This window comes from Solanum lycopersicum, chromosome 5 (assembly GCF_036512215.1).
Source record: "Solanum lycopersicum chromosome 5, SLM_r2.1".
In the NCBI taxonomy this organism is placed as follows: Eukaryota; Viridiplantae; Streptophyta; class Magnoliopsida; order Solanales; family Solanaceae; genus Solanum; species Solanum lycopersicum.
Genome location: NC_090804.1, coordinates 66,846,651 through 66,859,011, shown reverse-complemented (window position 1 = coordinate 66,859,011; position 12,361 = coordinate 66,846,651). Strand labels below are relative to the sequence as shown.

Here is a 12,361-nt window from a genome sequence, read left to right as displayed (position 1 = left end):
ACAGGAGGAGTAATCCTCAAAAGCTAAAACATATCTCAACAGTCTCCTATAATGGCTGCATTGACTCACACCCATCATAATTTTTCATCACTAATTTTTCAAAATGGATAAACTATGTTGTATATTAAAGGGGTGTGCCGCTTAAAAAAAATAGAAGAAAAAAAAGCACTATGAACAATTAAGCTTTGGAAGGCCATGTCACTGTAATTCATTGAATAAAAATAAAACCAAACACAAGACACTCACTTTGTGATTTATAAGACAATTATAAAAGACCAAAAACACAAAGAAGAAGATATTTAACTAGGATTAGGATTAGCCAAAAATATAATCAATGCAACATAAGATCATAACAAGTGAGGAAAAACAGGTAGTCATGTTAATCTATAGGAAATGGGGATATCTACTATACAGCTAGTTGCTGTAACTATTTTCCCCTAAACAAGATCCATCACACCGCGAACAGATATGGTAAACGAAGCATCATAAGAGATATTCCGATGATAACATGAACAAAGTTAAACCATTCCATCCCACAGGCATTCGTTACGAACCTTAGATCTCAAGATGGGCTCAACATCTGTAGGAGGGTTTAAACCAAAACTCTTAGCACGCTCCCATCTGTCAAGTCTGCTCAATCCAAGACATGGTCCATACGTCATATTCGTGTCAAACTGCCTTAATAACTCCTCATTCTCATCATAACCATCTGAAAATTTGGGTAATTTTAATTTGTAAGTATTCATGCAAACCTCTTGATATGAGAAGAAGTATTGATTTTGAAGAATGAGAAAGTATAGGGAACTGTCACGAATGTGCATCTTGCACAGGATGTATCTGATAGATTCATTATATACAATCCTGTAACCTTTTCATATGCCATATTAACAATGGTAGCAAACTGTAGATTTGGGTTTTTCAAAATCTAAAAGGATGCATGAATAGATGAATTTATAATTTATAGATCAAACTCAACAAACTTAAGGTCATTCAATCTGATCACAAACAAACAGAGGGAAAATTCATTATGCAACGTCAGTACGAACTACGGAGGGATGATTGCTGATGGAAATTGGAGTGTTTGATGTGTCTGATATGAAAGAATACATTTTTATCTTCTAAAAGATCATACTCAAAACTCTATCCATTATAGCTTGTATTGTATGAATATCATATGTAACTTACTTCACGCACAACCAAACAAAGGAAACGTTAATCCAAATAATCATTCTGTGTATTCTTCTGCACTAAATGAATGTGGTGGACTCGTGGAGACAACACAGCGTGCCAAATCCATCTGAATACAGTACTTTGATACAAAACATGTATTATATGCAAAATTACACTAAAATAATACTTACAAATAGTAATATGAAGGTATAACCTTAAGGAAAATGCTTACCAACTAGCAAATCGAGAGAGCAATAGGAAATGAGGACCGGAGGATATATTCATTAGGCAACACACTTAAACAACTTTTTTTCCTCAAAAACTATCCTAATACTCTTATCTAACAGCTCGCATTGTATGAATATCATATTGTAACTAACTTTACGCCCAATTTAACACTGAAATACTAATCCAGAAAACTATTATCCGTAGATTCCTCTGAACTAAATGAAAACTTAGGGAAAATGCCTACCCGTTTGCAAATCGGAAGAGCCATGAGAAACAAGGACCGGAGACTGTATTCATTATGCAACACAGTTTAACATTTTTCATCTGAAAAACTATATTCAGCACTCTATATTAAAGCATACATTGTATAAACATGAGTATAGGCTCAAAAACACAGCTCAACTAACAATTACGATATTTCGATTAGGTAGGAAAAGGAACTAGCACGCTGATAATTCAGATATGAAACTCCAAAATACATGTAGGTGTGTTTTCAACAATTAACTCAATGAATGTTATATGTAACTCACATTACGCCAAACCGAACACTGAAAAACTAATACAGAAAATTATTTTCCGTAGATTTCACTGTACGAAATGAAAACTTAGGGGAAATTCTTACCAGCTTGCAGATCAGGAGATCCATGAGAGATGAGCGCCGGAGACCGGGTGATGTTCGAGCCGCGAGCAGGTGCTAGCTTTGGAGTTACCGACTTGTTTGTAGTAGTAGCAACCAATGATGATTTTGAATGTGTTGGCTTTGCGATTCCGCCATTTTTCTTCGTTTGCTTGTAGAATCCCTTCATATCTGATCTCGACGCCATTGTTATTTGCTCTGTTTCTCTGTGGTTTTAGATTTTGAATTTTGAATTTTTGGTTCCTTCTAGAAAAAGGCGCCTTGTGTTTTATATTAGCAAATTTGGGCCTAAATTCGGGTCTGGTGTTCTGTAGATGGGCAGTATCTTTTTGGGCTTTTAAGCCTCATGACTTATAAATTGTAATTTTTTCCATATGAATATGCCTTGTAAAATGTTGCAATTATTAATTGTAGGGGCGTTCGAGATCGGATCTGGATCGATTATTGATTAGAATTAAAATCAAACAAATCAAAGTCGATTTTTAGATTTTTAAAATCACAGCAAACGAAAAAAATAAGTGTCAATTTATTATTGTCACAGTTTTAGTTCGATTTGATTCAGTGTTTTTGATTTTTTCGATATGAAAGTAATAGAAATCTTGAACACTTATGTATCTCGATAAACATGAATACCTATTACATGAACAATCTATGTAAGAATCTAATGTGAGTTCAACTAAACAAATAAGAAATACAAGAGTTATTGTCACACGAACAAAGTGATTCAATTAAGAAAAGTGTGAGTATTTTATGTGAAGTATGGTAGATATAGACTAAAATAATAATTTTTGACAGACTTGAAATTAGGGTTATGATAGTTCGATTTGATTATTTTTACGATTGTTTCTCAGTAAAATCAAAATCAAACTAAATAATACCAGCTTTCAAAATTTAAAACTAAACATAACCAAACCAAACCAAACCAAAATTCTATTTTTTTTATTGATTAGAATCGAATTGCGATTTATTTGATTTTTAACCATAACCACGAACAACCCTAATTAATTGTATGTACAACAAAAGGTGATCGCCATGACAAAAGCAATTACAGATGAAACTATCTCTGCTCTTTACAACAACATTTCCCCTGAAGAAACCATATAAATTGCGAATTTAGGTTATTCATCTGAACCTAACATCTTCTTAACTATCAGCGAGTTCACTAAAACAATCGACAAAGAAAGAAAAAAGAAAGGTCATTAGTTATTTAGGTTTCGATTGTAATTATAATCTTATCTTATTTGATATTAATGACAATGTAGTCTATCCATCCTAAAAAGATTTATCTTGATTTAAAATACAAATATCAAACTACCATAACTTAAAATGAATAGAAGAATTATTCTTATTCTTATTCCCCAAATAAAAAAGAATTACTGAAAATCACTTGCCAGTGACTTTTTCCTTGATATTTTCCCATGTACTTTTTTCTTCATTCTCTGTAGCCTTATCTAATACTCTCTTAGACATCTCTGAAATTACCTAATCAAAATAATACATAGAGAAACATTAAAAAAGTGCACAGAATAACAGCATAAGATTAAGAGTTTAAATTATATATATCGTCACTTAATCATCAAAAGTTTAAGGGTAAAGACATGACACTTAAATCGAATTCAGTTTTCGAAAGTTAATTTACAAGGAAAGAGTTGTCCAAATCAATATACACAGATGGCAAACCATCCGTTTATTTCCCGATCAATATGAAATTCTAACGCTCGAGTTACGCCCAAACCTAATTAATTAAGTGTGAATCAAGAGCTCCTGAACCCATCTAAAATCTAGCTTACGAATAGAAAATTATACAAATTCATATAAACAGATTACCCGTTCATTTCCCATAACCCTAACCATTCTAACACCTCATTCACACCTAGACCCAACTAATTACACATGTATCAAGAGCTCGTAAACTCAACTCTAATCCAAAAACTAGCTTATTAAGCGAGAACAGTACAAATCCTATAAGGCAGATTACTCGTTCATTTCTCAATCAATGAGAGATTTTAACCTTTCCAAGTCCCTAACACTCCATTTACGCCCAGGCCCAACTAATTAAACATTTATCAAGAACTCGTGAACCCAACTCTAATCCAAAAACTAGCTTATTAAGCGAGAATAGTTCAAATCCTATAAGGCAGATTACTCGTTCATTTCCCAATCAATGAGAGATTTTAACCTTTCCAAGTCTCTAACACTCCATTTACGCACAGGCCCAACTAATTAAACATTTATCAAGAGCTCGTGAGCCCAGCTCTAATCCAAAAACTAGCTTATCAAGCAAGAACGGTTCAAATCCTATAAAGCAGATTACTCGTTTATTTCCGAATCAAGAAAGGATTTTAACCTTATCAAGTTTCTAACACACTATTTAGGCCCAAACCCAACTAAGTAGTGTTAATCTAGAGTCCAATAAAAGAGATGCATTTGACTTATGATTGCAGGTAAAAATACGACACCCGACCTAACTCAACCATAAAAACAATTCATGAAACGAAAATCACCCAAATCCATATAAGCATACCACCGATCCATTTCCCAATCAGTGATACTCCAATCACATTTATTCATTTTTACTTGGATTAGGAAATAAAGTCATAAAATAAGAAAAATAATAGAACAATAAAAACAAATAATTTTTTTTTTAGGGGGTGGTAAAAAGTGAGAAATTACATTTCCAGCACTAGTAGAGATAGTTTCTTTGATTGAATCCCCCACACTTTTTACTTCTTGTGCACCTTCCTTCACTGCTACTGCTGCTTCTTTTATTTTTTGGGCTGTCTCTTTATCAATTTTTGCCTGTAAATATTAATTTATTTATTTAAAAATAATAATAATTTATATATATATTACAACCAAATACATCACTTCAAGACCAAAATAATACATATTCACAGTCTGACTAAGGTAAGGGGGGAAGACCTCATTTCGTCATTCATATCTATTCGTCTTAGCCCTGCTTCGGCGATTCAATCCGACATTTCAGACGGATCTAGAATTTATAATAAGTTAATAATAATTAAATTCACAATCAAATTGATAATTTAAACAAAAATTATTAAAAATCTATAACCAACCATGTAGATCCACCACATATTATATTATTAAAAAATCATTTTAATTCCAATTTTCTTGGATAAAGGAAAAAAAATTCTGACACAATAATATTAGTGTAGTGATTTATCTAAAATTATTCTTCTTTGCAAGTAACTTTTTGATGAACAAAATTACTCGATATTCTGAAAAGAAAGAGTACATACATGACATCTACTTACATACAATAATTAAATGTTATGTAAACTGATTCGAACACAAATTTCTATAATATATATTTTTGTAAAATAAACTAAAAAATTGGAAAATAAAAACTTACAATTTCATTAGGTCTAGTGGGACTAACAAAAGCTCTAGAGATGCAAAGAGTAGAAGGGACAAAATGTGTAGTAGAAATAATTGAATTTGATATAATGGCTATAAGTTTCAAATTTGCCATTTACTTTAAATATTTTTTTTCTTCTTTTTGTTCTGAAAATTTGCTTTTAATGGTATTTTTATTTTTATTTTTCTATATATATATTTTTTGGTGATGTGTTGTCATATAAACTTGTTGGTGGAGGCCATAAAAGTTGACACTTGTCTGGTTTTTCCTAATTTATTGCAAAATGGGAGTTAACTACTTTTATAGCCAAGTGAATTATTTTATTCTGTTTTATTTCATACCCCTTCCGTACCGAATTATTTGTCATAATTTTTAATTTTAGAGTCAAACTATAAAAATTTTACTTAATATATTAAGATGTATTTTCTCATCATATTTATTCAAAAAAAATTGCAATTTATAGTACTTTTTATATAGTTTTTTAAAAAAATCTAATTTTTTATTTAAAAAATCAAATTAATGTAATCTAATTTAACTGTGAAAATTAGTCGAATTGACTTTCGAAAAGCGCAATATGACAAATAATTCCGAACGGAGGGAGTATTTTTTTGTCATAACTTATGCTTCCTCCGCCTCAAAAAGAGTGTCCCTATTTTCTTTTTAGTTTGCTTAAAAAAGAATGACCTTTTTACTTTTTTGACAATATTTTAACTTTAACATTTCCACGTGACATGTTTATGACCATAAAATTAAAGGGCATTTTGATACATTTGGTGTAATTTTAATTTAAAATCACAAGATTAAAAAATTTTCTTTCTTTTCTTAAACTCTATTCTAAATCAAACTAAATTATTCTTTTTAAAACGGAGGGAGTATTTATTATTTTTTACTTTATTTAATTTTAAGAAAAGGTATATTTTAAAATTTTGTGATCTAAATTACTTTTTAAGTTTTTCATGTAGTTATAAGTTATTGCAATAGAAATAAAAAAAATAAAAGATTAAATATTATTTTTTAAAAGAAATTAAAATAAACTGTCACGAAGAAGGAAAAAAAGTACTTTGTTGGTTTCGATTTATATGAAACATTGACACTTGATACATATAAGTTTAAGAATTATTTCTTCTAAAAACTTGTTATTTGTTATAAATTCATTGAATGAGTGGATAGTTCATAAGGTTGGTACATGAACAACCATTCATATTTACTAGGTTACATGAACCTTTTTGGATAAGAATGTATCTATTTATTATGATACTTAATATGGTGACCTTTGGAGTGATTTCTCACTCTATAAATAGGGTTGTTCATTCACTATTGTAATATATACATATGAGACTTGAATACACTTGAATAAAAAGAAAGTTTTATCTTCCATTTTACTTCTCTTGTCTTCATCTCTTTATATTTATATTGTCATGAGCTTGATTTTATAACACGTTATCAGCACGAGTCTCTAGTCAATTAAGATTGATTTTTAGTTTTTCTTTAACTCATGTTTTGGTTGATCTCGTTATGAGAATCAAGGTATTATATGCATAAAATCAGGTATGTATTTTCTAGAATATTTTATGATTTAGAATAAAAATAATATTCAGTCACTAACAATTATCAAGAATCGAAGACATATACTACTATTGGTTGAATATAACATGCTATACAAAACTTCTTAAATAGAAGAAGGTATAAAATTTTAATGGCATGAGTTTGAATATTATTTTGATTGTTCTGAAAGACTCAAAGGGTAAATTATGTTGTACTTCGGTCTATTATACCGTTGGTTAAGGGTAAGACGATGGATTCAAGTTTCATCGTACCAATAGGGTAAGACGTCAGGTTAAAGTCCGGATGCACCATAATGAAAAATGTTTGAGGGTAAGACGGTAGATTCATGTTCTATCGCACCAAGAGGGTAAGACATCAATTTATGTTTTGATGCACCATGATGATAAGGATTGGGTTCAAGTCCCATAGAATTCGGCCTAACACGCCTTATATGGATAAGACATTGAGTTTGAGTCAATGCACCATATTGATGATAAAACGATGACTAAGAAAAATAATATATTTTTGATGAAATGTCTTGAAATTCATCATATTGAATTTGCTCCATTCCTTGAAAAGAATGTGGTAGCAACATGTGATAACTCTGAAATCCGCCTGTTGACTTGCTCAATTCAATCATATGAATATGGTAGCAGTGAATGTTTAGTCTGAAAGATGACAAATAATTAATGATATGAATAAGGGCATGGAGGGACATAATTATAATAGTCATCATTGCGGTAATGATAAAAGGAAGAACACTATGAGTTCTTCAAATAGTCCTTCAAAATGTTGAAGGCAATTTTTATTATCAAAATGGTATGAAAGGTCATTAGACTTAAGAATGTTGTCAACCCAATAATTTGACAAGTTTATAAATCCTCTATCATGATACAAGAAGATAAAGTGATGGTACACTTGATCTTTCAAAGTGATGTTGAGGTATGTCATGGAAATATGATGAATTTTAAAACCATGACAATGTGCTTATAATGCAAATTTATGAAGTACATATAAATAATTAGTCTATTCCTTGAAGAGAATGTGACTTGTGATGAGTATCGTGAATGCTCGACCATTCTATAAGAGAATGGGTCCAAATGTGATAAAATCATTATGAGTTGGATATATGTCACAACTCACCTCTATGGAAGGTTTGAGAAAAAAAAATGATACATGTCACTTCTCATCTCTACGGGAGATTTGAGAGGAAATAAATTTTATTTGGCAGAAATGACTAATTGTATTGTATGTTTTATATGTCACTATGGTATGAACTATCGAAAGGGCAAAAGAAAGAAATAGTTCTTGCCTATAAGGGTTGTGGTCATTATTGTGTGGCAATACAAATTTGTCATTGGTTGTGTACCTGTGGTACAACAAAAGTAAAGCAAGAAAGACGTCTTACTCGTAATGATTTTGACCATGACAATAATAATATAATTTCCTCCTTCAAGGAGATGCTCACCAAAGGGATGATGTCATGCAATATGTGATAGTACACAAAATTAATTGCAAGCTCTAACGAGTTGTGCTATTATTAGAGGAATAATATTGGGGTTGTAGTAAGTCTCAAAAGAAACTTTTTAAGTTTCGGATGAATTGAAAATAAATATTGAGACTATAAATCACTATAACCGAAGAGGGTTATAAATGTTTATGTAAAAGATTACCCCACTTTTCCTCTTGTTTGTTCCATACAAACATGTACATGCTGATGAAATCACATGTAAAATTATAAGTGTACTAAAATAAAGATCAGTTGGCATGACTGTTGACCATTCCGATTAAATGTGATGCAAACGTGATTGAGAATTCAGGTGATTTATATGATGAAGAAATAAAGATTCTTCAAGAATTCTCTTGTGTTGCTTGTTCTCATGATAAAATGATCATTGTACCAGCTAAGGTCGGGACTGTAATCCCCTAAAATTTTTGGAACATATAAAAGGGTGAATATGGACCCATTCACCTGTCATGTAGATGATTTGCAACTATATGATTAATGCATCTATGCGATGGTCCCATGTATTTTATTGTCAACTTACAAATTGGTTTTTGTAAGGTTATTTGCTCGAATTGTTAAAATTAAGAGCACAGTTCCAAACTATGAAATTATATTGATAATGCTGGTTGATTTAGCAAAAATTGCATGCCTCCAATTATAGCAAAATCATGGTTATGAGAACAAAACTCCCAAATAAGATTTGGTATGAGATAATTTTATTTAACATGTAGCAACACATGTATGCATCAAACCAACAAGGTTTTCCCATTAAAATTGGTTCAGGGTCAAGAACCATATAATTTTCATCTAAAATGTTGAATGTGCGGTTATGATTTTAATTGCTCCACCACGCACAAATATGAACTTCCAAATAAGGTTGGAATGAATGTTAGATTTTCTAACATTAGGGGGAGAGATGATTGACAGCTGAAAATTATGTGTGAGGTTAATTATGAATTATCTAGATCCTCGTTAAATAAATATGTGAACTTAAAGTTCAAGGGATAATTCAGTTGCATAATGTTGCAAATCAGTTGTCAGATGAATGCACTGACCCTATGATATAATTCAGCTGCGAATGCTCCAATGTAAAGTCCTTGAAGGACAGAGTCTATGATACGCCGAAAGCGTAATAGACCAATTGATTCCAAATATAAAATTCCTTAAATAAGGAAGGAGCAAATGATCAATATGGTCATGATAATGAGGCAAGTGCTATAAAAGAGCACATTGACATAACACTTCATAAAATCTTGAAAAAGGTTCAGGTACCTGATAATAAAAATGAAGAGATCTCGATAAGTTATGTCTTGTTGGAATCGATATCAAATAACCGTTAACGGTATCGTTGATATGAGGTAGCGCTCAATGATATAAATTGTGACGAGGATCTTGAATTCAAATCTGTCATATAGTGTGGACAGATAAATGGTTGGCCAAGTAAAATGCACAATTCAAGTATATTTTGTTTCACTTAGAAAAGTGACATTTTGGATGGTAGTCCATAAATTAAGGTATAATGTCAGTGGGGTACAAATAAGTTATTATGCGATAGTATAACCGTATGATATCAAATACGATTTGTGCCTTGGGGCATAAAAGTTTATCGCAAAAATCCTGACATTAGTGGAGATGTTTTCTCATTTGGTGGATGCAATGAGGTTTGTTTTGATCTGGCAGCATATGAAAACTTGAATGCATGTAAATGAATAATTGTAATGTCTAGCTAGACAATGAATGTTATATGAAAATCCTTGAAACAATCGAGGTGTCTGAAGCATATAAGAGTCTGAAAGAAACTTTTCCAATAAAGTTTCAATAATCCTTATATGGATTGAAATAGTCAAGGAAGAAAAAAGGGTACAAAAGAATGACCCTAATTGTCCTTGTATTTTTATGAAAAGGTCTTGGTAAGACAAAATTTTGTCTTGACCTACAGATTGTTAATTTGAAAAATAATATATTTGTCTAACAGTGCACATATACTGAAAATTTTTGATGCAATTTTATGTGGATATATCGCATTCATTGAGTACCCTAATGATTATGAGATCACTTGACATAAATGATGATTCAGTTTGATCTCAAAAGAAGGATGAAGAGTTTCTTGGTGATGAAACTCTATCTTGGTGCAATCAGGGCACTAGTGCTTCTTACTAACAATATTTGACCAGATATTTGTTTTGCAGTAAATTTACTCCCCGATAAAAGGACATTGAAATGGTGTTGAGCACATGATTGAATATCCTCGAAGGACCATAGTTATGGGTTTATTCTATCCCGAGGAATCCAAGACAAAATTGATTGATTACGCAGATGCAGAATATTTATCTGATCCGCATAAAGCTCTATGTCAAGCACGCTATGTGTTTGCATGTGGAGACACAATAATATCCTGGGAATTAATGAAGCAAATGTTGCTCTGCAGAAATAAAAGTCCTCCATGAAGCAAGTCAAAAGTGCGTCTGGTTGAGATAAATGACATACCATATTCAAGAAATGTGTAGTTTTTTCTTTAAAAAAGAAATATACCAATCACAATGTACGAAAATTGGAGACATCATCACAAGAAATTAAGTGATGTTTTAATCAGGGGAAGTACAATACGCGTTGCACTCTTTTTCCCTTGATCGAGGTTTTTTTCCACTGGATTTTCCTGGCAAGGTTTTTAATGAGGCAACAAATGGTGCGTATCAAAAGATATGTGTACTCTTTTTCCTTCACTAGAATTTTTTCCCACAGGGTTTTTCCTAGTAAGGTTTTAACGAGACACATTATCTATGGACATCCAAGGGGGAGTGTTATAAATTCATTGAATGAGTGGATAGTCCATAAGGTTGGTATATGAACAACCATTCATATTCACTAGGTTACATGAACCTTTTTGGATAAGAATGTATCTATTTATTATGATACTTAATATGGTGACCTTTGGAGTGATTTCTCACTCTATAAATAGGGTTGTTCATTCACTATTGTAATATATACATATGAGACTTGAATACACTTGAATAAGAAGAAAGTCTTATCTTCCATTTTACTTCTTTTATCTTCATCTCTTTATATTTATATTATCATGAGCTTGATTTTATAACATTATTTTTTAATTAAATATTTAAAATTGGCTTATTTTGATAATATTGTTTTTTGTTAAAAGTATTATTACTAAAAAAAATATTTTTGGAAAAATATAAGTTTGTATTTAGGTAAAATGTTTAAATTATGTTTTTGTTAGTATTTGTGTTTATGGTCGATATTTTCTTAAATTAGCAATGAGAATCAAAAAATACTTTAAAATCCCATTAAAGAAAAAGGCTAACTTTGAAAATAAAATATAATTAATAATCCTTTTTGACTATAAAAAATTCATTTAAATTTGAACTAAGAAAAAGTGTTAATCGTCCACTTATACAAACAGAAGCGAAATGTATAAATTGCATTTCTGTTTGTATAGAGCGTGAGAAAATTGTATATACACATGGAAGTACATATATATTCGTCCGATATACTTATAATTATATAATAAAAATACTCTCCTGCCCAGTTTCTTTTGTCATTCTCTCTTTAAACAATTTTCAAATTGTATTTAATTTCTCTCTCTCTCGTTTTATACAATTTGACTCAATTGTATATTCCTTGTCAAGTCTCTTTTGTCTTTCTCTCTTTCTCATTTTATACAAATTCAAATTGTATATAATCGTTCTATATACTTATAATAATACAATTCGTTTTATACTTCGTTTTTATACAGTTCTCTGCCCAAATGTCTTTCTCTTTCTTGTTTTATACACTTCGTTTTATACAATTTGCTTTAACTGTATATGTATAGCGAATTATACAGTTTTTATGTTTGCTATGGAGCACAATTATGCAAACTTTGCTATAACATACAAAT

General features: G+C 30.9%; 2 protein-coding genes across 2 annotated transcripts; both read right to left on the bottom strand.

Moving 5' to 3' along the window:
* Nucleotides 1-296: 296 nt before the first annotated feature.
* LOC101262116 (uncharacterized) lies at nucleotides 297-2,293 on the bottom strand. The gene is made up of 2 exons (XM_004239822.5): nucleotides 2,021-2,293; nucleotides 297-709 (listed from the first exon to the last, which is right to left on the bottom strand). Exons 1-2 carry the CDS (start codon nucleotides 2,220-2,222, stop codon nucleotides 519-521), a joined length of 393 nt encoding a protein of 130 aa, XP_004239870.1. The 5' UTR covers nucleotides 2,223-2,293; the 3' UTR covers nucleotides 297-518.
* Nucleotides 2,294-3,247: 954 nt separating this feature from the next.
* LOC104647566 (uncharacterized) lies at nucleotides 3,248-5,593 on the bottom strand. The gene is made up of 3 exons (XM_010323108.4): nucleotides 5,409-5,593; nucleotides 4,709-4,834; nucleotides 3,248-3,517 (listed from the first exon to the last, which is right to left on the bottom strand). The coding sequence occupies exons 1-3, from the start codon at nucleotides 5,526-5,528 to the stop codon at nucleotides 3,419-3,421; spliced, it is 345 nt and encodes a 114-aa protein (XP_010321410.1). The 5' UTR covers nucleotides 5,529-5,593; the 3' UTR covers nucleotides 3,248-3,418.
* Between the last annotated feature and the right edge of the window lie 6,768 nt (nucleotides 5,594-12,361).